The 24,414-nt window shown below is 45.2% G+C and overlaps 4 protein-coding genes across 4 annotated transcripts; 2 read left to right on the top strand and 2 right to left on the bottom strand.

Moving 5' to 3' along the window:
- Positions 1-12,763: 12,763 nt before the first annotated feature.
- On the bottom strand, positions 12,764-14,737 carry CCR75_009109 (uncharacterized protein; the record flags this gene model as incomplete). Its single annotated transcript, XM_067967154.1, has 1 exon — positions 12,764-14,737. The coding sequence occupies one exon, from the start codon at positions 14,735-14,737 to the stop codon at positions 12,764-12,766; it is 1,974 nt and encodes a 657-aa protein (XP_067818581.1).
- Positions 14,738-14,882: 145 nt separating this feature from the next.
- On the top strand, positions 14,883-16,760 carry CCR75_009108 (uncharacterized protein; the record flags this gene model as incomplete). Its single annotated transcript, XM_067967153.1, has 1 exon — positions 14,883-16,760. The coding sequence occupies one exon, from the start codon at positions 14,883-14,885 to the stop codon at positions 16,758-16,760; it is 1,878 nt and encodes a 625-aa protein (XP_067818582.1).
- Positions 16,761-17,480: 720 nt separating this feature from the next.
- CCR75_009107 (uncharacterized protein) lies at positions 17,481-19,760 on the bottom strand (the record flags this gene model as incomplete). Its single annotated transcript, XM_067967152.1, has 1 exon — positions 17,481-19,760. One exon carries the CDS (start codon positions 19,758-19,760, stop codon positions 17,481-17,483), a length of 2,280 nt encoding a protein of 759 aa, XP_067818578.1.
- A 225-nt stretch (positions 19,761-19,985) lies between these two features.
- CCR75_009106 (uncharacterized protein) lies at positions 19,986-24,097 on the top strand (the record flags this gene model as incomplete). Its single annotated transcript, XM_067967151.1, has 2 exons — positions 19,986-22,999; positions 23,082-24,097. The coding sequence occupies 2 exons, from the start codon at positions 19,986-19,988 to the stop codon at positions 23,857-23,859; spliced, it is 3,792 nt and encodes a 1,263-aa protein (XP_067818579.1). The 3' UTR covers positions 23,860-24,097.
- Positions 24,098-24,414: the final 317 nt, after the last annotated feature.

Below are 24,414 nucleotides of genomic sequence, written 5' to 3'. Positions count from 1 at the left end.
TTGCTTTCATGCAGTGTGTGAGAGGCTTACTCACTTCAATGAACTCGAAATGAAATTGGTCGAACTTATGAGTTTGGCTGTAGGCGGGCCAGCGGAAGGCGCAATGTGTACGCTTTACAAAAAGACGAACAACATGCGTCCATCGCCGAGGTGATATCGACGTGGCCAGAAAAAAAGTACCCTTGCCTCACCAGCAAGGCTCTTAACACGCAGAAGTGTTAAGACAACAGGGCGCTCAACAGTGTGACAGCAGTATTTGCATGCTGCTAGCGGACCGACCCTTCCGCGTCGATCCGAAAGCTTAAAGATTGAAATCTTTAAGTCGAAGGCCGACGAGGGCGACTTCCTAATAAGATTAAACGTCGAATTAGACGATGCCATTTAAAGCTCGCCGCACAGTGATTATGTGACGAAAGCGAACTTTGGCATGTTCAACTTAGCCCGACGTGCCAAATCTTGGACTTTAGAGCTCAAACATCACGATACATTGATTTTGGGTCATATGAGGTCTTCAAAGCCCGGTTCAGGCAAACATTTGAGCTGTCAGTGCTGAATTCAGGGTTCGAGCAGAGCTCCTGTATTTAAAGCAGGGCAGGCGTGGTTTTCACGCATATGCCCAACATGCGATACTTGTAAGTTCTATCGTGAGTCATCCAGTTAATAAACAAAGATCCTGCAGATGGTCCTGTCAAAACCCACCTGTTTCGGCTTGAATTAGAGACGCTAGATCAAACGATCTCTGTAGCAGAACAGGAGGATTTAGCTTGGAAAAGGCTTTTGTCCACTCTGAGACTTATTTTTGGCCACGTATGCGACAAGAAAGCGGAGGTCCAAAACCAATGGACCTTTCGTATGTAGAGAGCGAAAAAAACCTTCGACATTTCTTATAGCAGCTAAAATGTAGGTGGGCGGTACTATAGTGGCCACGCTCTACTTAAGCACTCACCTTCTAGCACAGTGAGGTAGTTGGCGGTCGCCTAACCGACCTCACCCAGCGAACTAAGTACCTTAGTACAAGTGTCGTAACGGAAGAAGTACTCCGGCTTCACGTGCGCACTTGTTAACGAGGAAGTAGTTCTAAGACTGATTTATAAGTCAAATTAATATAAACCTATTATCCAATCAATGGATGCTACCTCTGTAGATGTGCACCCCTACATGCATGCGTATTATTCTGAATACCTCGGATTACGAATGACGCTAGCCGTCATCCCTTCCAATGTGAATGCACCTAATATAAAACTTGATGCAGTAAGTCCCCAAAAGTCTGCGGAAAAATTAGTCCCCAAAAACCTGTGGCCAAAGTGTCCCAGGAACCTTTAGAAATAGGTTTTAATGAGAAACGTGAGGTATTTATGTCTTAGTAAACAGCGATCAAGTGTAGGCGCTTATACACTTGATGTGATAGCGCCTCCAAAGTTAACTTTGGAGATAACTCAATTGCCAACGCTAGACCGAAACGGTCTTGCGTGATCTGCGTAAGCGTAAGTAGTTCCTGAGAACGAACGGGTTTTCAGCAGCTCATCGTTGGACGAAAGTGTCCTCAATGGGAAGACTCGGATGGAACTTATTACGTCCCAATCCTGAAGTACTTGAAGACAAATCCTTTATGCAAGGATCTGATCGAATTCAAGGATATATTCCCTGAATCCGTACCGTGCGAGTTGCCTAAGGATAAAGCACTCGACACAAATTCGACCTGATACCAGGTTCGAAAACGCCACGAGATTGATCTGGAGCCGGGTACAAAGTACTGTACAACGCACCAGTGACCACTGCCTAAGGAGCTAGTGGACGCGATAGACGCATTCTTTGCAGAAAAGCACGCAGCAGGCCTAGTCCAAGAGCCGAAGTCGCCACACTCGTCGCCGACGTTTTGTGTGCGTAAACTCAATGAGAAATGGCGCATAATACATGCTTTCAACAAGCTGAATGCGGTCACAAGTCCGGCATCTATGTGTTGCAGAAGAACATGGCCGCAGCATTTTTAGCGCGCTCGACATGGTCGACGGCTATTAACAACTATCACATGAGAGAATCAGATATTCCTCTCACAGCAGTGAGAATTCCCAGTGGGATGTTGTGGGAATGATTGGTCACGCCCTTAGGAGTTTTCAACGATCCAGCTACGTTTAATAGGTTGTATACGCAGCTCTTTCGGCCGATGCGGCACTTCGCCGCAGACGAATTTCGACAATATATTCGTTCACAGCAAGGCTGAAGGGGGGGGGGTATGATGGATGTTCAGGATCATATCGAGCACCTTCGAGCGGTGTTGATGTGTATGCGCGAGAATCGACTATTTGCGAACATCAACAAGTGCCTCTTTGGGGCGGCAGCAATTCCCTTTCTGGAATTTTTCATTGGAAAGGGTGGAATCCGTGCGGATTCAGAGAAGATTCGTGCAATTGCACAATGGCCAACGCCATCATCCCGAAAGGTTTTCGCAAGTAGTTGGGCCTCGTGAACTACTTGCACAAGTACAGCGAAAATTACGCAAAGATGGCCAGGCCATCGAACAACTTGCTGAAAGACGACGCGGCCTGATCGTAGACAGAGAGAGCTAAACAAGCTTTTGAAGCGATTAAGTTGAGCCTACAGTCGGCACAAACATTGGCGTTGCCGGACGAGGGTAGTCCATTTAGTTTGGTGTGATACATCAGACTTTGCCATTGGCTGTGCTCTGTTGCAGCTGGATGCCAGTGGTAATTAGCGGGTGTTTCGTTTCAATCGCGGCAGCTTAAGGCCACTGAGAAGAATTATCCAGTGCACGACAAGGAATTTCTCGCAATAAAGTACGCCCTTGTCAAAGTTCGGGTTCACCTGCTGGGCAGTAAACCCTTTGTCGTCTATACAGACCATGACTCGTTGAGGACGGCGACTCAGTCGCCCCACTTTTCACAAGGTATGGCGCAATAATTGTCATTTTTTGCGGAATACAATTCACGGTGGCTTACAAGCCAGGAAATTAGAACGTGCTAGCGGACGCCCTGTCGAGACGTCCTGATTACGAATCGGACACGTTGTGCATCTTGAAACTTCAGTGTTCGAGCTTATACGCAAGGCGTGTGTTCAAGACCCGGATTTTCAAGGTGTTGAAGAGGTGTTGAGCGCCTCTGCGGAAGCCATCAAGTTGACGAAGCGCCAGCAGGCAGATCCCATTCGGTATAGTCTGTCCGATGGACTCCTGTTGTACAGTGTGAATTCGAGGGATAAAAGACGCGTGGTCGTCCCTAACGACAAGGACTTACGTCACCGAATTTTCTCTGAGGCACATGATACGCCGAATCGTAAACATTTGGGGCGCAAAAAGACGTACCCGTCTGTGGCACGTGACTTGTGGTGGCCCCACATGTACAAGTGGGTCCGGTCGTATGTCAAGACGTGCGAGACTTGTCAACGAGTGAAGCCTCTGCCGTCTTCAGTAGCGCCGCTGCAGAGTTTGTCGGTCCCAGCGAACTGTTGGCGCTCAGTAAGCATGGACTTAATACTCGACATTTCGGCGGATCGGCATGGCCATACGGGCATTATGGTATTTGCGTGTCGCCTCAGCAAGGTAGTGTGACAAGTGGCGGTATGCCGAATCATAACGGCACTGCAGGCGGCACAGCTGTTCATCGACAACGTGTTTCGACATCATGGACTTCCGGAGTCTTTCGTGAGTGATCGAGATCCTCAGTTTGTGTCTACCTTTTGGCAACATGTTTTTCGGCTGATGGTGTTTCGACTGGATATGTCTACAGCGGATCATTCGCAGACTGACGGTCAGACCGAATCGGTCAACAGTGTTTTGGAGGATGTGTTTCGCAATGTTTGCGTGGATGAGCCATCCCAATGGAGTGCGCAGTTAGAGCAAGTAATATTCGCAATGAATAATGCGGCATTCGTCGACAGGTTTTTCCCTGTTCTATGTGAATGGGTTGTGGCATCCGCGTACTCCCTATTGTTGTCAATGGCTTCTAATGAGGATGGGGGGTGTCGCTGATAACCTGAGGCCTAAATGGATTCGACCGTCGGTCAAACGCAATTTGCTGACGTTTATTGAAACTGGTGAAGCCATTAGGCTACGTGTCAGGGACGTCATGGCTGCTGCTCAAGAGCTTCAAAAGGAAAACAGTGACAGTCATGGTCCTCTAAATGCGCAAATGTTTAAGACTGGTGATTTGGTGCTACTTAATGCAAGATATCTACCTATGCACGCGGTTTCAGTGGTCGGGAGTACGAAGCTTCGTCCGTTTTCGTGCGACCGCTTACGGTTATTGACCGACATCTTGAGCTTTCCATCGGCTGTGGCAACGCACCCGATATTTTATGTTGGGGTGCTCAAGTGGTCCGGCGGACCGGTCTGAAACAGACGCTACAGTTATCAGCCGGGGACGCAGCAGACCTCTCACTTGGTGGGTGATCGGTCGTCCCGGAAGTGTTCGCAGGTGGCCCTGAAGGGTACGACGGATGACGCAAGGGGTAAGCAGACTGGTGCGAGGGAGGTGCAGGAGCCTGCGTAGAGATCAAAAGGTGGCGCTTTATGATCTCCACCCGATCATACAACGAAGCCAGCCAATGCTGATGGTCATTCAAGTTCTTGTTCATCGTCGAGCTAAGTCGTAAGCTGCTTCAAGCGACGCCGTTGACGTATGATTCGTCCTCCTCAACCCTTGTTGAGTCACGACGAAGAGCGATACTTCCATGTGAAAAAGTTGGTCGGACATCAACGTAAAGGGGACGGCAGAAGTTCTGAGTATGGTGGCGTGGCTGCTCGAAGGCCCGTACTACGTGGAAGCCGGAGGACCGCCTCGTGAAGGACTGCGCCAACCTCGTGAACGCTTACAGGCGTTCCACTCAATCGGTCCGCGCCAAACCGGGCCTATAAGGCTCTTTGGGTTGATGTCGTGGGGTGGATTCCCCTTCTGGATTTTTGATGATGACTTCTTGGAGAATGAGCGTCGGGGGCAGGACTGTCTCGGTCAATACAACGACAGACATCCCACCGCTAATCAGCAACCGCCTTGGCCATGTAAATTGAAGACGTCGAAGCGCTAACCAGTCGAGCCGATGCGGCGAGCTGAAGATTTCGGGGATGGGATATCTCATGGCGGTGATCCACCGGCGGAAATGGGCTTCGTACGCCTGTCGGCCGACATCAGTGTCGTCATCAAGAACGAGTGGGCATTCATCGACCTACTCCACAGGTATTCCTCGCTCTCGGCATTGTTGGTGGCATTCCGCGTAGTCGGCCACGGGCCAAACCTTCACTGAAAGCAGCTGGTCTCCCGTTTGTGGGAAGCAAGTGATGTTCCCTGTCATTTCTCACGATTTATTTATGAAAGCATACTCCCGTATCTCCTAAGTATTAAGGTATACGGCATTTGGATTATTTACAATTCTGAAATGCGACCATTCGTTTATCGCGGTTTTCAGCAAAATATATACCTTACAACAGAGAAGCTATATTTGTTTAATTCGATTATAGCCATTGCTGATCTTATTACGATTACGCTAATGCTCAAAACCGCTCTGCAAAGCACCTATAATTTTTGTATTTTTGTCGTTTTCTAAAAAAACATGCAGTTCAAAAAACACTCTAGTAGCTTTACGAGAGCAATCACGTTACCGGAAACCCCATCAATAAGTCTACATTTTGTGCTATTCTTGTTGCTTCGACATCCTGCAAAGACCCTGCAAAGATACACATCGAGTTAAAATTGTGTTATCTTTGAGGACGTTAAATGAAAAAAAATTAAAGAACTAACTAGACTTGAGCCAACATGTTAAGGGGAGCTAGGTTTCTTTCACGTCGGAAGTCGATTCATATCGACTAGTTAATAACGTAACTCTTTCTCAGCCTTAAAGAACTCGACAATGCATTGGCGCGTGCCCATTTTTATAGGATTAACTTAGAGCCCTCATGCAAGTGGAGTCGAAGCATGGAAAGCGAACTCGACCGATGACGCCAGCTATGTGATACTAGCGTTGAGCTTTGGGTTCTATTGTATCAGAAAAATAATACTAAAATGAAATTTATCTTTTTGGAAGGTTAGTTTCAATCTCAACTTTTTAGCTGCACGGTATCCTGTGGCGAAATGAAAAAGACAGTTGAATACGGATGTAAGTACTTAATTAATACCGTTAATGTTTTTTGAGTTGAAAATGATTGATTCGAATTGTCTAACGGTTAAAGCTCTCTCGAAATGAGGGTGTGTGTAACAAAAAATACACATAAATCTTTTAGTAGATGAAATTTTTTAAACACGAGTCACATGGCGGTAAAACTTTTTTAAATAGTTACTACTTTTAAGTAAGTATTGACTTATATATTGAAGTAGGATAGATGTAACGGGTGTCCCGTTACATATATATTATTTCCTATAAGAGGAATAATAAATATTATTTCGTATGAGAGGAAACAAATAAAGAAGCACAAAATCATTATTTTTATCAAATTTGACGTAACTTTTCCAATAGTACCGAATGAAGTGCAAGAAGAGATTGGTTAATTTAAGTTGAAATCAACCATAATAATCGTTACAAGACGCGATTAGGCGTTGCGCAAGGAGGCGCATTGCGTTGTTAATTATTTTAATATATTAAAGCCAGTAGATAGAAGATCGTTATTATTACTTTATATATTAATACAGTTTTACTTTCTCCCAATTTTAAAGCATTAGAATTTGCTCTTAGTAGCCAAGACTTTATAGCTACTTAGAATTTTCCTTTTCACGCCGTGAACGTGAAGTAGTCGAAATACCCCACCTTCACTGTAATCAGTTTAAGTTGACTAGTACTGTTATCAGTACTAGCAAAGGTGCACCCGTCTTGAAGCAGTCACATACGATATAGATACACGGTGCATACGAAATATGTATCCTCCCTAAACCTAACATATAAAGTTAGACATAACTTATATGGGAATTACTTTACACGTGTTGAGGTAAGCAAACATAAATCAGCTTGATTTTATTTATGCATCTGCCTAATGGTAATTACAAGTCGAACTTGTATTGCATGCCTTCTCTGTGCGAGTGACTGAGTCGATCACTTTTTGAGACGCGTCCACAACGTCTGCAAGTCAGACAAACTTTAAATCCTTATTTTTAAGTCAATGCACCAATAAGCTTCACCAAAAACAGTGCATCTATTGAGTGGAAGCACTGCTATGGCGTCAAGATCTAGCTCACTCGAATACAAACATATATTGAATACGAGATTGCCCCTTCTCCCATAAATGACTGTAATGAAACCTAAGCCAAAACAGCTTCAGGTTAATATTTATTCACGAGGAAGCGTGACAACCTCATCATTTAATTGTGTATATTAAAATTAGCCACTAGCAGTGTTGTTACTTCAAAGAAGAGCTATTTGCAAAGAAGATCTATTTGTTTAATCAGATAAATCACTCTAGCCACTGAGTAGAGCCAGTTGCATCCTTCTCGAAAAAAGTAACGAACGACCGTGGAAGTTATATTTAAATTCAAACAAACCGCTCTTTCTTAATTATTGCCCCCACAACTATTTACAATAATTAAATAGTAATTTAAATTCGCAAACAATAATTTTACACAACTTTTGTAATTTGAGGTTCTAATCCAAAATGTCAACAAAAATCTACGATACTACATAAGTGCGACTAGGAGATGATGACGATGGAAACGTAGTGGCCGCTCAATATCATCGTTACGTTTATTACCGTCGTTATTTTATAAACTACAGATTGTGGGCTTCAAACGGTAGCTGAAATGTAGCTACATAACGGCTGATGGACGACCTTCTTATTGCTTCTTCTGCGCTAGCTAGCCGAATGCAAAGTAGGTTCTCTAAATGACTAATATACTTTCCAAATTACTTCCTTCCCGACTAGTCGACTACTCCGCTATATATACCTGAATAGGTTTATGAGCCCAATTATGGCAGATGCAATTCTGTTCTAAATGAGGACAATTATTTCGTGTGAGAATTTAATACGCGAATAGAGCTTGCAAAGAAAGGTTTGCTGGACCATCTCGATTCTACGAAGGCTTCGAGTGAAATGCGATGCTATTGCGTATGCTTGGAAAGTCAACGACATGAAGGCCTTCGCGAATGTATGCACGATGGTCAGTCCACGTCTTCAATTCATGGTTCGGTTGGCAGGGTCGAAGGCTGAGGCATATGAGACTTAGAAGAGCTTCTTTCTTCGTCGAAGCATTCATAATCGAGTCCAGATGCGTCGCCAGTGCATGAATATAAGATGCAGAAGGGTGGAAGTGTGATGGGACACTTCCTGAAGTTCGGTGAACTTTTGCTCGCCGATGTAAGCCATTGGAGATGAAGTGTCGTGAGATGAACAGCTCGTGATTTTGCTTGGAATATGTTCGAAGAATACGATCAGATCGTCAAGATTATTGAGAACGTGAGGGACATCCATCTATTTCAAGCCAAGGAGATGCCTAGTCGCGAGTACGAAGTCATAGCTCGAAAGGATAAAGGGAAATTGCTTTGAAGGCTACTCGACGCTTCAAGAGCAGGGGGAGCTCGATCCAAGGAAACGGGAAACAAGTTATCCGGACAGTGTCATGTCTGCAATCGATATGGACACAAGAAACAAGATTTCTGGAAGAATCCTGACAAGAAAAAGAATGCGGAACAAGCGTTTACCGTGAGTGAACAAGGGACTAAATTGACAGTGGTCCAAGTAGTCACATGTGTCCATTCAAGGATGAGTTTGCGGAAATACGATCACTCAGCACGTTGGTTAAAATTTCGGCGAATGGGGAACTGTAACAGCTGCTGGAATTGGGACGATTCGAGCTTTAATGAAGAACAAGAAGTCCATCCGCATCGAAGACGTTCTCTACGTTCCTTAACTGTATTGTAGACTTCTTTCGATTGCTGAATTTTCTGCTTAAGGGTTGACATAACCTCTCAAATGTTACATGCGAGATCACGAACGAGCATGAAGTGGTGAGACAAGTGACCCAGAAGGTGAAATTGTTTGCTCTCGAATGTGAACAAGTTGAATCTGCAAACATGAGTGAAGTGGTTCGCGGTGGAGCCAAATGTGAGTCCAAGTCCATGGCACGCTCGATCAGAACGTCTACCAATGAAGGCGTTAAAAATCAAGAATGCGTCAGTGGATTCACGATGGAAGATAAGTCTGCTAATGTGGAAGACCAAGATGACATATGTGAAGTTTGTGGACTTGCAAGTCGTCAGTAAAGCCATTTCCTAAGTCAAGTTACGGTAAAGTAAGACGACGCCACTACTTCAACTAATTCAGAATGACGTGAATTCATAGTGACGTGATGGGTCCCATGGAGACCAAGTCACTGTGTGGAACGAGATTAATGGTAACAATTACTGACGATTGTCACGATATGTTGTCGCGTATCATATTGCGCACAAGTCGGACGTGGTCGATAAGTCTATCAAGTACAAGTCGATGATGGAGAATCAGTTGGATGCTAAGATTAGATGTATTCGCACCGACAATGTTGGCGGATATATTAACAATAGCCATGATAAAGTGTGGCGACAGGCTGGAATTATGCACCAAGCTACAGTTTCGTATTCGTCACAGCAAAATGGAACGGCTGAGCAGATGAACCGGACGCTGACGAAACGAGCACGGTCAATGATTAATTACATTCAAGTTGAGATGATATGGTGAGCCGAAGCCATAAATAATGCGGTATGTATTACGAATCGTGTACCCTGCGCTTCTCACTTAAACAAGAATCCGTTTGAGGTTTGCTTTGGAGCGAAGCCAGACCTGTCGCATTTGCGAGTTTTCGGATCGCAAGGGTACGCGCGCATCGATAAAGGTAAACGACAAAAGTTAGATAAAAAGGCATTCCGCTGCATGTTTTTGGGTATGCAGATGGTGTGAAGGTCTACTGTGTTCGAAATTATGAATTAAAACGACTGGAATTACGAGGTCAGTGGTATTCTAAAAGCTACCCAAGTCTAAGTGTGTGGAAGTGGTTGGTATTTTAAAAGCTACCCAAGTCTAAGTATGTGGACGTTGTTGTTGGTGAAAATATCACTCAAAATGTGCATCATCATGGCGATTAGGACGACGTCTTGATTCAATTATCGTGCGTTTAAACCAGGAGTGAAAGTGAACCGATGGTGGTGGATCATATTTGGCACCAATCCGCCAATTTCACCTCCTTGCGAATTTGACTCTAAGAGTCCAAGTCATGATATCATTGTCTCTTCTAACCCGTGAGACGATGAAAGTGCGGATACGGCCCAAGCCACTGTGTCCAGAGGGGGCTTGAATACTATGGACGACTGCTCGGATTTGGTACCATCTCGATATGGTGGAAATAATACACCGGTGCGTTGTTCCCCGGTCAGAATTCTCAAGCATGCTCGAAAAAAGAAAAAAATTGTTGATTGGGTTGCCAACCATTTTCGCGTCCACTTTGGTAAAAAACGTTCGACCATTCTGTCGATGCACGCACTTTGGCTGATCTTGAGCTTCTTCTTCTGCAGCTCGTACGTCACTTCAATACCGAGAATATATTAAACGTTGCTTAGCGTCTCTAGCTTGAAATGACTAACAAATTCATCTGCAACTTTTAACAATTGATCCTGCAGTATTACCTCCAATTAGCATATTCCCGAATGGTTTTCATCGTTACGGACGAATATGCGCGGGTCCAAAATACATGGAAAAGCCCATTTTGCGAAAAACGCTCGATATGGTCTTAAAATATGTTGCAGCAGATTGTTTTAGTCCTTACAAATTTAGTTCGAACTTTAATACTTGACTCGCGTCCATGTTAACACTTTGAGGCACAGAGATGTATATTCAATTTAGAAAGGCCGTGTCAACATCATACTGGCGAAAATTCATACCGAAATATGACAACACACTGCCGGGAAGACACGGAGAATCCGTGTCGTAATAATCCCCACCATAATTTTGGTTATAACCCAATGCAACAAGCCGAGCCTTAAATCGATCATTTTTTTATTTTCTTTCCTCTAAACTGCGAACACTCAATTGGTTCAGATCACCTTTTGACCGCACTCCATGTTTTCTTGTGATTCAATGCACCATGTTTTTTTGATTCAATGCATCTGGGTCAGTCTTGATCGCGTCACTCCAAACCTTGGATTGAGGAGAACGTATCGCATCTTGGTATGTCGATGAAGCTATCAGTGCCGCATTCGCTTGCTCATATGCGATGCGATAGCTTTGTAGCGCACATTGCACGCCATTTTCACTCTGTACAGGTACAATTGCATCGGAATTATTTACGGGCGATGCCATCGACGATCTTTACGAAGCCGGTGGCGACTGGAGACAACTTGCCGCCACGATAGTCCGAGCTCGTCCGTATGCGCTGCCGCGGGCACGATTTGAGTAGATGGGCACGTCGTAATGCGGCCACGCTCTTCTTAGACACGCACCCTAGCACAGCGAGAAAGCGGTTTGACCACCTTCTCTTGCGTGCAGTGAGGTAGTTGTGGTGGGCGCGTTGGCGACCTCACCCAACACACTAAGTACTGTGATTAAGAGTCGTCACGGGAGCGGTAATCCGGCTCCTCGTGCGCACTTATCAAGTAGGAAGTAGTTTTCAGACTAATTTATATTTGTTCGTGTTAAATATAGATACCTATTTCTACCAATCAATCAAAATGTAATCTCTATAGATAACACTTAATATGTATTGCGAGCGTATCTTTCCAGATACCTCGCGTAGCGGATGACGCTAGGCGTCATTCCTCCTAATGTGAATGCACCTATGTGCATCACATATAGAAGGGTTGGTCACAAATGTGAACCACACTCGAGTGCTGGGTCTAATTACTTTAATTTAGTAATTGACCATCCCTTTAAGTACACCAAGTGTACTTAACGGGGACTGTGTAACATTAGGGCAACTTTAGCCCGTTAAAGCAATGACATTTGCCAATCCAAACTCTATTATATTGGCACGGCGCTTCCTTCTGTTTTGTTCTTGGACTGCACAACAAGACAAACAAGTATAAAATGCCCTTGCTTCATGCTGTTGGGTTTACGTGCCTTAATTCAACATTGTTAATAGCAATTTAAGTCTTTACAGAAATTGTGGGAATAACAATTTTAGTGTGCAAATTTGAAATTTAAAAAAAAAAATTGTGGAATCACAACAAAGGTTCTCCAACCAATGTGTGCCCCGTTACAGGAACACTATGAAGTTGTGGCTTCTTGCGCTCATTTGGGCAGAAGATGAAGGACGCAAAGAATTATCAATGGTCAACAGGGATTCTAATGTCCCCACGGGCAATCACACTCATTCCACTACTCGCATCGATACATAGGCCCTAGCACCAAATGATTTTACTACTAGCTCGCTTAACGCTGACGCCTAAGAGCACGCTCAAGGCTATGAGTAGGTAAGCGGTCAACGCATTTATGTTGTGGCGAATTAGTAATTCACACCTCAAAATTAAATTGCGGTACCTTAGCGAACCTCCTATTATCTAACGTCAACGACACTAAGTGCGAATTATTGTTAAAAAGGGTCATGTGCTAAATTGTGATTTCGCTAAGAATATATCTTCAGGGAAAAAAAATGTGGTCGATTCATGTTTAACTTGTCGAAAGCTTAATGGTTTTGAAAAGCTTTTTTACTCTTTTCATACGACAATAAACATTGCTTTTTTATTGGTGCATAAGATAAAGAACCTGTAGGTCATTTTCAAAGCAATTTCGGCAGATATTTCTTTTGTCAACTAAATCCAACATACAATTAATCTTAATTATGCCTGCACGTTGGTTTAGATAAGGAAATTAGCCCATTTTCTTTAATGCACGATCCTTCCGATTATGGTTCGCGATCTTAGCCTTATTCTTGTCTTTCTTCGCTCGCTGACGCTGCATTTGTTGCGGTGTTAACAGCTCATAAGATTTCTTCTCTCCATGAGTTTTGTCTTTTTGACGAGGATTTGAAATCTTAGAATTAGATGAGCTCTGTGTCGATTCAGCAGCAGCGGGGGAGCGCAAAATCCTATCACGAAAATTATCACTTTCCTTTTTCTCTTCGTCGTAATCCATCTCTTCAGCCTTAAGCGAAACGCTTTCACGGTTTCTATTTTTCATGCCTTCCCAAAAGGCATCTTTCTCCTCCTTTGCACGAATCCGACGATTCTGCTCACGAACAACATCCTGACTATCTCCAAGTCCGCCATCGCGAATACTAAACGGCACAAAGTCATCAAACTCGTCATTGTAATCGTCGTCGTACTCGTCGAGGACAGCCACCCCATCGCCTCGGCTGTCAAAGCCACCATCACGGTCGGTGCCACTCGAATAGGCATAGTCATCTTCTTCCTCATACATGGCAACAAGTTCCTTGGTCTTGTTAGCTACTTGCTGATCTTTTACTTCAATCTGTGGATCGTAGCTCGTTTCCATTGCTTTCTTACCCACCCATACTCGATTCGGATCCAGCTTTTTATTTTCGTAAGCAGGCAATAAATTACCTTTCAAAAGTGCTTCAACACGCTTAAATTCGATATCCGAGGGTTTTACATCATGTGATACATCAATAAGGACAGGCGGAGGGTTACTTTCCAATAAAAAATTAATCACCGTCTCTACTTGTGAATCAGCACTCAATAAACAGAGCTCAATGTACCCTTCTCCCAAATCAGGAAAAAGGTCTTTTACTTGGTGCACCAGTGCAGTCAAATCCATTGCCTGACGTTCAATCTCCTCAAAACCGCTATTCGACTTGACCTCTTCTATAGCAAGAGACTCTTTAATTACCAACGATGGAAGGAATCGACGCCTCGGGAGCTGCTCGATCATTAATGCTAAATACGATAAATTCTCCTGGTCCAATTCGTGGCGATGAAAAAATGCCGAGACTTTGTCCTTGTACTCGCATAGAAACCATAAATCACTGAAATACGAGCCATGTTCTGCGTCTTCGTCGACGCATCCGCTGATTAATGTGTGGAATCCAGCCAGCACCTTACCTTCACACACTCCCGATTGGAGAGGCTTGTCCAACTCAAAATCGACGCAGCGCCCAAGAACAAGCAACAAAATATATCTGATCTCTGCTATCACTAAAACTACTCGAGATGCCGTTTTCTTGTCCAAAGACGACAATTGCCGCTGCAAAGTCGGAAGCACTACCTCGTAAAACTGCACGAGTCTATAAAGCAATGAATGACTCTGTTCTCTTAGCTCTTTTGACAGCTCTTTTTTGCCTAGCAAAAGAATCTTCAGTACCGATTCTGCGGTTGTCATGCCACCTACGGACAGACTTAGCTCGTAGTAGCGGTGTATGAGATCCATTACGTCAGCTTGTCTCACAGCTTTGAAGAGATCGTTGAGTTGCCGAATGTACAGTTGCTGTAGGACAGTTAAAGTTGCGGGAAATTCAGCAACATTGTCGCAAACTGCTTCCAAAAGCTCGGCAATTGTCTCTTGATTCTTACTACCATAGAGCTGGCAAAACGGGATTAGCCGTGTCACGTGCAGCAAGCTGGACTCATACGCTTGCTGTAGTAGCTGTGGAGCATCCAGAAGCCGCGAAAACAGAGAGAATACGGCGCGACCTGATATCGATAGTGCGGTGGCGTTGACGTCGACGTCTTGGCTGCCAACAAGATTCGTTTGTAGCGCTATCCCGCGCGTGAAGAAGTCATCAAGAAGGATTGAAAGATGCTCAATCGCACAGGCATCTGAGAGATAGCACTGTAGCTCGGTGTCACTAGAAGCGACGAGCGGTGAGATCGTCGATTCAAGGCTCATGCTTAATAAATATCGGACCGTGAGGTATACCAGTCCATCCGATTATGCGGAAGGTATACATGCACCACGAAAACTTTTAGAATTCAAAGACCTGTATGTTCGAATAAAGCTAAATTATGAATTTTCTACACTGCTAGATAAACACATGTGGTACCTCCGGACCAAATGGGTCTCGCGGGCTCTACGCTCTTCGTTCTGGACGCCACAGAGCCAACGCTGGTGTAGCGTTTATTGGGGTTCCACTTTTTCCACGCATAACCGTAATTTTCACGCGTGTGGTGCAATCAATTCTCGCGCAAGCCTCGATGATTCGGAATCCGCGCTAGCCCAGCAGATGCTGGATTTTATGAAGCTCGCCGAGGACGAACATTCACCGCTACCCACAGATGATGTGCTTTTAAATACTCAGGCAGAGCTACCAATTAGTGGCGTCATCATAGGCGTGCAAAATGGATTGGCACGCGTCTCAGGGCTACGTCACGCAACGATCGGCAGCGTTGTAAACGTTTCAGACGCGTCTGGCCACTCTATAAGTCAGGGGCTTGTGCTGTTTATGGAGGAAAAAGTGGTGCACATAGCGCTTCTGTCTGCGCGTGGCACCGAACCCGTGATGAAGAATATGGACGTGACGCTGCATTGCAAGCAGCTCGAGATCCCTGGGAGCGTCGCAGCCTTTGCTGGCGCCGTTATAGACCCGATCGGTCGACCACATCAATTCGATACGCAAGCACCAAGCGACGTTGCAACAGCAAATGATCGCATCAAAGTTACATGGGGTACACAGAGCGTACCCGGTCTTATCGCACGTACCCCTCTTCACTTGCCATTTAAGACGGGACTAGTGGCAGTCGATTGTCTCCATCCAATGGCGCACGGACATCGGTTTGCAGTCTTAGGACCAAGAAGCTCTGGCAAGACGCGTATAGCACTAGAAATGATGGCTTACCAGGTTGCTCAAGCCAAGGCAAACGGAGAGCAGCCGCCGCAGTTTGTGTTCGTCTGTATCGGCAAGAGCTTGTCTCGAATTCATCAAATTATTGATGCACTCAAGCAATCAGAGGCTTTACCCTACACGACAATAATTGCGTCGAGCGACCGAGACTCGCCGGTATTGCAATATTTGGCACCATTCACGGGCTGTGCAGTGGCCGAGTTTCTCATGCACAATGGCAAGTCTGATCAAAGTGTTATCGTATATGACGACTTGGCGTCGCATACTATGGTAGTAGAGGGATTGATACAGTCCCTTAAGCTGCCTCGTGCGGCTCACGCAAGCCTTAGTGCCCACACTGTGTTGATGGAACGTTCAGCTCAATTTAAAGGTTCGACTCAAAAAGAAGGCGGGCCTTCGCTCACGTCTTTCGTATTAGGCGATGCTCCAGATAGCTCAGAAATCGCTACCGAGTTTATGGAACGGATTGTGTCGGTTGTTGACGATTACGTCAGTCTAGAGTACTCGCTTGCGCAGAGCCGTGTCTTTCCACCGATCAATGTCTTGGCACCGGGTGCGTCGGTCCGTGGTCCTCCATTTCAGTCAGCTACGCGCTGGAAATTTGTGAGCCGCCTTCGTGCACGAATCAACGCAGCTGCACAAGTCAAGCAGAATATCGAGACAGCTCGCAAATTGGGCTTTGAAACCGAGCCCGAAGATGCCGAGGCACTCGAGTTCTTGGAACTCGTACAGCAGTTTTTCACACAAAAGTCCATGTTGTCAACGGTGACGCCTGAATTGAAAAGTCCAGTGCTAACAGAACTAGCGATTGATTTGGGCGCCTATTTCTTAACAATTGTCAATGTGGCACAACTTTATCGAAGTGATACCCCGCTGGAGTTGTGGACATTCCTGCACAGTGTTGTAGCTACACTAACAAGTGAAGAAAATGCCGACATTTTACACCAACTTGTAACCCGCTCTCGCACGAAAGTGTGGTCATTGGACATTCAAAAAAATGTGACTTTGGTGCTGTTAAGAGAACTCGAGACAATGAAATGGCGTTTAACAGACAAGCAAATTGGCAACTAAAGGAAATACTAAAGTTAGTCTTGAAGAATATTGATTGAGTTAACTCGGAAGATATTGTTGAACAAATTATCGGTGTCAAATTGAGTAGCAGATTAATGTAACAAGTCCGTCGAGCAAGAATATAGTGGTTGTCGTTAAGCCTCAAAGAAGCAAATTCTTAACGCCTATGATCTAGCTATTCACAATGAAGGTATCGCTTTTAGTGATGGTATCAATTGCCATCGAGACCTCTCAACATTTATTGAATAATGATTTGTTGTTAAAAATGACTGTTGGTGCTCCCAATGATGCTTGGCAGGTGGGTAAATTAAGTTTAATCAAAATCTGAAAGAAGTCGGGCCGTTCGAAAAGAAACGACCGATAAATTAAACAAGTGTGCGCGCCCTCGCCCCACTTCCTTTAAAATGCGATTGGGTGTCTTGATGTTTACGAGCGTGAGTCTTCCGGGTTCGACCAACTTATGACTAATTGCTAGAGCGGTATGGTTAAGAATGGAAAGGGCAAGCACCCTCAACGTACAGCAAAAGCAGTATAACCCTTTGCTTTTAGATAACAGGGAATAAATTACCCTTTAAGAATAGTCCACATTCCTCTAAAGCAGCATGTTTCACTGACAAGGCCCTATTCTAGCAAGTAGTCAGCACAATTATTTTTCATATAGTCAATAAGCAAAAATTATTCTATCTCTACACAATACACGGCAGTCAAGTTTGCGCTTAATCATGCATTCTCGGTTTCAAAGTTCATATCGATCGTTCCTTCCAATGAGTCAAAACAGAACGTAGCTTTCACAATACGCTTCGACCCTGTAACACATGCTAGTGACGGCACGGGTGGGAGAAAACGAATGAGCTGCTTTGCGTAGCGTACAGCAGGGCCTGTTGTTACCACGTACTGGCCAGCAACATCCAAGACATATTCGACCCATACAATCACAGCATTCGCTGCAGAGTTCTTCAGCTCTATCACATTGCTCGTATCTATCGAGTGAATCGGGTGCATGAAGTCCAAAGCAGCCATTTCAATGATAATTGAAGCCTGCTCAAACGCATACATGTAGACTGGAAATGGAAAATTGCGAATGTAGTAGTCGTCTTGATACCGATCAAAGAAGCTGTGGTCGTAGCCACAGACATTGCCAACTGCACCAAAACTTTGGTGCAAATGCTCAAATTGCACAGCTTGGGCCAGTACACGGGCTCGAGCTGGTAACACACGTGCCTTTGGGTGCAGTAATGAATCCACAGCTGATCGTCGTAGCCAAAAGTTAAAGGCTTGCCAAATAGGAAGGTTCTGCATGGAATAGTAAAATGGCTCTCCAATGAGAAAATCGACGCTTGTGGCGTCTCCTTGCAAGTGTTCAGGACACAAACCTTTAACACCACTGTGAAGAACCTCGGTTGGACAATTGTTATACGATAATATCTGCTCAAAAATCCGTGCGGATACTGCTTTCGACTCAATTGACGTCACGCTCCTAATCTCTGGGTGCGAAGCTGCTAGTAGCGCACCAAAAGATCCATCGCTGATGTCAAGACACGAGAGTTGACGCAAAGGTTCGGACTTTATTAGGTCAGCCACGACTAAAGACACGGACGCATCATAGCTTTCGCGACGGGAACGGTCATTTAGCATGGAAATTCGCTCAGCATTGCACAGGAGATGCAAGCCACAGATGCACGGTTCTTTTTCAGTGACGATAGCGCGCTTTAATTTTGTGAGTGTATTGTCGTTACTTAGAGTACTTTCAACATCAAACCAGATGCGAAGGTCATCGTGATGAGCACGTAACACGAGTCTTTCAAGAGGCTGCACGGGGATATTCTCAGTGACAGGAAAGACGACCTGAACCCAATGATCCTGCCAATTCTGAGCCCTTGATTGGGTCGAATACACTATTTTGTCACAGTCATCAAAACTCACGTGCCACCACATGAGAACCGCCTGAACAGTTCCAGCTCGTATCACGTCAACAATAATCTCGTCATATGTCGCCTCTTCAGATGTTGATTTCGTAAAGTCAAAGCTCAACACCTTTGTTGGGTTCGTTAAGAATTTCGACTCGTTTTCAAAAGCACGAAAATGCAATGGTAACGCGGGTTTCCCACCTTTACATTGCCAAGCCAAATCACTTCGAGCTAGTTTTGGACCCCTGGTAGACTCGACATCGAAAGCATTAAAGTGATAAAGTGGCGCGCATTCGATAACTTGAGCAAACACTGTAGCCCTCTTGGGCACAATTACAGCATCTGGAATCAGCAGATGCTGCATTGCATGCCGAAGCGTTGGCAATACTGCTTCCCCAAGTAAGATCGAATCAAAGAGCTCTGATACGAGCAAATCTGCACGTCGTGGGAGGTGGTACGTCATTTTAAAGTCTCGGTCTTCTTCTCTATCGGGAGCAACCTTTAAGTCGGTCGACCGTAGCTTGAATACTGTAATCTTGTCTGGATGATTCGCTTGTGTCACGTGATGAGCAATCTCGGCCATGGGCTCAAACATTTCACACGCATAAACGTGGGCGGCCCCGTATGTTACGGCAAACATAGACAGCAGGCCTGTGCCTGTGCCAATGTCAAGCACTATAGGGGCATAACCTCTATCAGCTTTAAATTTTTGAATTGCATGCTTAATTCCACGTCCATAGCATGCGTTTCGATCATGGTCGCGGAGCATGGACGTCATCTGAGACATCGCAACGACGTTTTTGTAAGCTTTTTGAGAATTGCTATGCTCCACCCACATGAGACCACCGGCTTCGGGATTCAATTGAGCGGAGAGAAGCACCTTGGACACCCCAGAGATGACCGACTTTGGGTCAGTTTCGTCTTCGAAATACGAGTATGGCACGTCTACCACCACGGTCTCTTCCGCAGAAGCTGTTTCGATCGCATCTTCAAGTGAACAGCCAACATTTGAAGCTGGAGCACTTAGTGATGTTCCATCGGGTTGATTTTCTCCAACTAGTGTACCTCCATACTTGTCCACACCTGCGTACATTTGTTTGATCAGCTAATTATGCTTGGCTGCGAATATGGGTACATCAGATTTCGACATTCGACTGGCATAATTTTGAGATTAAAAATAAATTGTGGGTTGGATTCTTTAATTCCACGGGGGGGCTTCTGAATTTGCAATAGCAATTTTAACGACATATTTTAGATCTTTGACGCAATGTACGAATATATACTTTTGCCTGTCATAGATCTAAAATATATCATCAAAATGGCTATTGCAAATTCAAAAGCCCACATTCCAAGTCGAATGAAATCATTCCCGACGGCGTCGCTATTGCCCAAGCAAGAGACCCTTGCAGACCGATTCCTCGATCAATATCCGGATTACGACGGTCGCGATGCCATCGTAGCTATTTTCGACACGGGTGTGGATCCAGGAGCCATTGGGCTCCAGATGACGCCAGACGGACGCCCAAAGATTATTGACATCGTCGATGCCACAGGCGCGGGAGACGTCGACACGTCGACAGTCATCGAAGCTACGGACGGTCTTTTAAAACTAGCGGATAACCGCACCTTGACGCTTAATCCGCACTGGGGACCGAGTCAGGACGGAAAATACCATGTCGGGAGTGTCGCTGGCTATCATTTGTTCCCTGGTCCGTTGGTCGCGCGTCTCAAGACAGAACGTCAAGAGAAATTCGACATCGAACAACGAAGTGCAGTCAATAAAGTGCAACAACAACTGGTTCAGTGGAGCAAAACCAATAGCATTTCTACCACTGATTCCGCCGTGTTACGCCAAAAAGAAGATTTGAAGGCACAACTTAAGCAATTGGAAGAGCTTGCGAAGAATCGTGAAGATCCAGGACCGATCTACGACGTCGTCGTGTTTCATGACGGGACAAATTGGCGTGCAGCTCTAGATACGACCGAGACTGGTAATTTTACTGGAATCCCCGCAATGACGAATTTTAAACACGAGCGGCAGTACGCGACGTTCTCTACTGAGTCGCAGCTCAATTTTGTGCTCAATATTTACGATAATGGCAACGTGTTGAGTATTGTCAATGACGTTGGAGCGCACGGGACGCATGTTGCGGGTATCGTTGCCGCATATTATCCGGATCAAATCGAATGCAACGGCGTTGCTCCAGGAGCACAAATTGTAGCCGTAAAGATTGGCGATGCAAGACTTGGGAGTATGGAGACAACGTCGGCGCTCAGTCGTGCAATTCTCGCTGTCATGGACGCCAATGTCGACATTGTTAACATGAGTTATGGAGAGTTTGCTTCGCTGCATAATTATGGACGCATTGTGGAATTAAGCAATGAACTCGTAGACGAGCACAATGTGACGTTTGTCGTGAGTGCTGGGAATGAAGGCCCGGCACTAGGCACAGTGGGGGCACCCGGTGGCACAACTTCCAGTATGCTCGGAGTCGGTGCGTACGTTTCGCCCGAGATGATGGAGAGTGAGTATATCATGCGAGAGAACGATTTAGTGGGCACGGCTTATACGTGGTCGTCCCGTGGACCTACGTTTGATGGAGACGTGGGCGTGAATATCTGTGCCCCAGGAGCTGCGATTGCTTCAGTGCCGAATTGGACGCTAGACAAGAAAAAATTAATGAATGGCACGTCCATGTCGTCCCCGAATTGTGCTGGAAATATCGCACTCCTCGTGAGTGGATTAAAACGCCTTAAAGTCGACTATACGCCGTATTCAATCCGTCGCGCGCTGGAGAATACGGCTATGAAAATACCAAATGTGGACGTGTACGCTCAAGGCAAAGGTCTGATCCAAGTCTTGCCAGCGTTCGAGTACTTGACTCGTAGCAACGCATTTGATGGAACCAAGCAATTTCCTCTTTACTATGCAATTAAAACTTCTTCAGGCGATGAAAGCTCTCGTGGAATTTACCTCCGTGACCGAGTCGACTTTGTTCATGACACGAACGAAGTGACTGTCACCGTCACCCCAGTGTTTCACAAAAAAGCAGCGCAAATGGACAAAATTCACTTTGAACAGCATATCCGTCTTGTACCGTCGACGCGTTGGATTGATGTAGGACAAAACATGGCGTTAATGCACAGTGGAAGGACGTTTAAAGCTCTCGTGACGACGAAACACTTGGCACCAGGTGTGCACTATGGCGAGATTGTAGCCTACGATACGAAAAACGCAAGTCGTAAAGCTCTCTTTACTATTCCCGTCACTGTAATTAAACCAGAAGATGCGACAATGGTGATAAAGTATCGCACGGAGTTCCATCCTGGACATATCATTCGTCGTTTCGTCACTCCTCCACAAGGAGCGACTTGGGCAGATATTCACATATCACGTCCTCTTCAAGACTGCAACTCTCGCGTAGAATCGAATGCTTCAGGAAAACTCTTTATGTTTGATGCTCTTCAATTTCAGCCCTTTGTACGACAGAGTGCGTCGTCCTTCCACAAAGCTTTTGTGCTCGCACCTGGACAGGAGCTTGGTTTCAGTATGGATCTAGTGGGTGGATTGACCACGGAGTTTTGTTTGGGACAGTTCTGGAGTGCACTGGGCGACTCGATTGTGCACGTGGAGATTCATTTCCATGGAATTAAACCTGACCAAGAGAAGATTGTAATCATTGGAGGAGAAGAGTCCCACAAGGTCGTGATTTCGAGCACAGTAACCCACGAGACGTTGGCTCCTAAGATTAGCTTTACCAAGTATGTACAGCACATCCGTCCCACTACAGCTGAGATCTCTCCGCTCAGTTCAAGCCGCGACGAGTTTCCAGACAAGCGTCAAGTTTATCAACTTATACTCACGTACCCCTTTACGAAAAGTGAAGCGGGTAAAGTCGTGCCAAACTTACCTCTCCTCCATAATCGACTGTACGAGTCTCCGTTTGAAGCGCAATTAATGATGATTTTTGACCACAAGAAACAGTATCTGGGCTCTTCAGACGCGTATTGGAATGACACGAAGCTGCAGAACGGTTCATATCTCATTCGAGCGCAAGTGCGTCACGAGAGTGTGAGTAAATTAGAGAAACTCAAACAAATGATGCTGGAACTTCACCACGAAATCAAGGAGATTCAAGCGTCAGTGTATGGACACCAAGACAATGTAGCATTGGGCTTGAAACCTTTGGACAAAAAGCGCCTATCGATAGAAAAGTACGTGGCGTTGTTTCTTGGAGAGCCTGCTCAGGACAAATGGCCTAAGGGTTCAACGAAAGGAGACGTGCTAAAAGGAAGTATTCACTTTGGCTACCAGAACGCGGATCTAAAAGGGTGGGTTGATCAAAGTGATTATTTTTTTTCTGGATTGATTCGAAAAGAATTGACTAAAAATCGTGTGTGTGTTTTCTCGCAGGAGTGGCCGACGACCGAGTGGCTTTGAGATTTCGTACGTGATTCCTTCGTTAATTCCTGTCGATAAAGCCGATACAAAGGAGCTTCCAGACGAGCGTGAAGAAGAACAGATCACACAGGAAGCCATGTGTGACCTTCTGCTTGAGCGAACGAACAAGCTTGCTGGTAAAAAAACGTTCTTGCCAGCGTGGCAGCGTCTTGTGGCACAATATCCGAATCACTTGCGAGTTCTGCAAGCCAAGCTCCATCATTTTGACTCGGAGTCTCTACGAAGTAGCAACTTGGCGGAGATTATTGAGGCAGCGGATGCTGTGCTCGCACTTATCAATGAGGACGATCTCGCCCGTTTCTTTGGCACACGAAGTGTCTCTAGTGACGAGCCTGCAAAAAAAATGAAATTGCGTAAAGATAAGGACAAGGAAAAGGCGATTCTGGCGGATGCATTGGCTCGTAAAGCTCGTGCTTTAGGCGATTTAGCGCACTGGAAGGACTTTGAAACAGTCTACGCCGCTCTTCAGAAGTGGGAAGACGTCGAAACAGTTACGTATCTGCATGTATCCCTGCTCCACGACCGCCACGATGATGCGTTTGGACTTGGATTACAGCGTTTACGCAAGGCGCAGGACATGGAACCGGCCGATCGGATCAAGATTATTACCGAGGAAAAGCTCGCTGCGGAGATCTGCGACACTCTAAATGCACTGCAGTGGCCGCATTGGACGCAATATGAGAGAAAATGGGCTCGTCGCCGCGCGCCAGAGTTTTATCGGATCTTTTAAATGAGGTGCTTCCGTAGACGCATGGGATAAAGAACTAACATGAAGTGGTGAGGACTTTTGTCAGGAATTGCCGGTTTATGAAAACTGTCGAACGTCGAAATTTTGAACGTCGTGTTTCTTAATACCCTCTTGTTAGAAACATTTTTGGTCATAGGGTTAGTAATAAGGGCTCGGGGAAGTATGAAGTGAACCCGAAAATTTATAAATAAATAAGAGCAAAACATTACCTACATCTGCCCCCAAAAAGCTTAGAAATTACGATGTCTCTCTCGAGATTCACCTCTTTTATATATTTTTAGTGAATTCTTATTTTTATATGTCGATGAGCTCCTCCGTGTCTCATCGCCAAATGTCTTAAGCGCAACGATGAAGCTTTCAAGAGACTTAATGGCGATGGGACCCGAATTTGACGTGATCTCTGATTAAAGTCCTAGTCACTTTCATGAACTGCACGAAGCTAATCTAAGCAGGGGCAAACTTCTTGCTTCTAGTACATAAAGAAGGAATGCTGCCTGAAATTTTAATAATAACATCTAGCTCGTGACATCACATATC

Source organism: Bremia lactucae, linkage group LG6, assembly GCF_004359215.1.
Source record: "Bremia lactucae strain SF5 linkage group LG6, whole genome shotgun sequence".
NCBI lineage: Eukaryota > Oomycota > Peronosporomycetes > Peronosporales > Peronosporaceae > Bremia > Bremia lactucae.
This window is presented reverse-complemented; position numbering and strand designations above follow the sequence as displayed.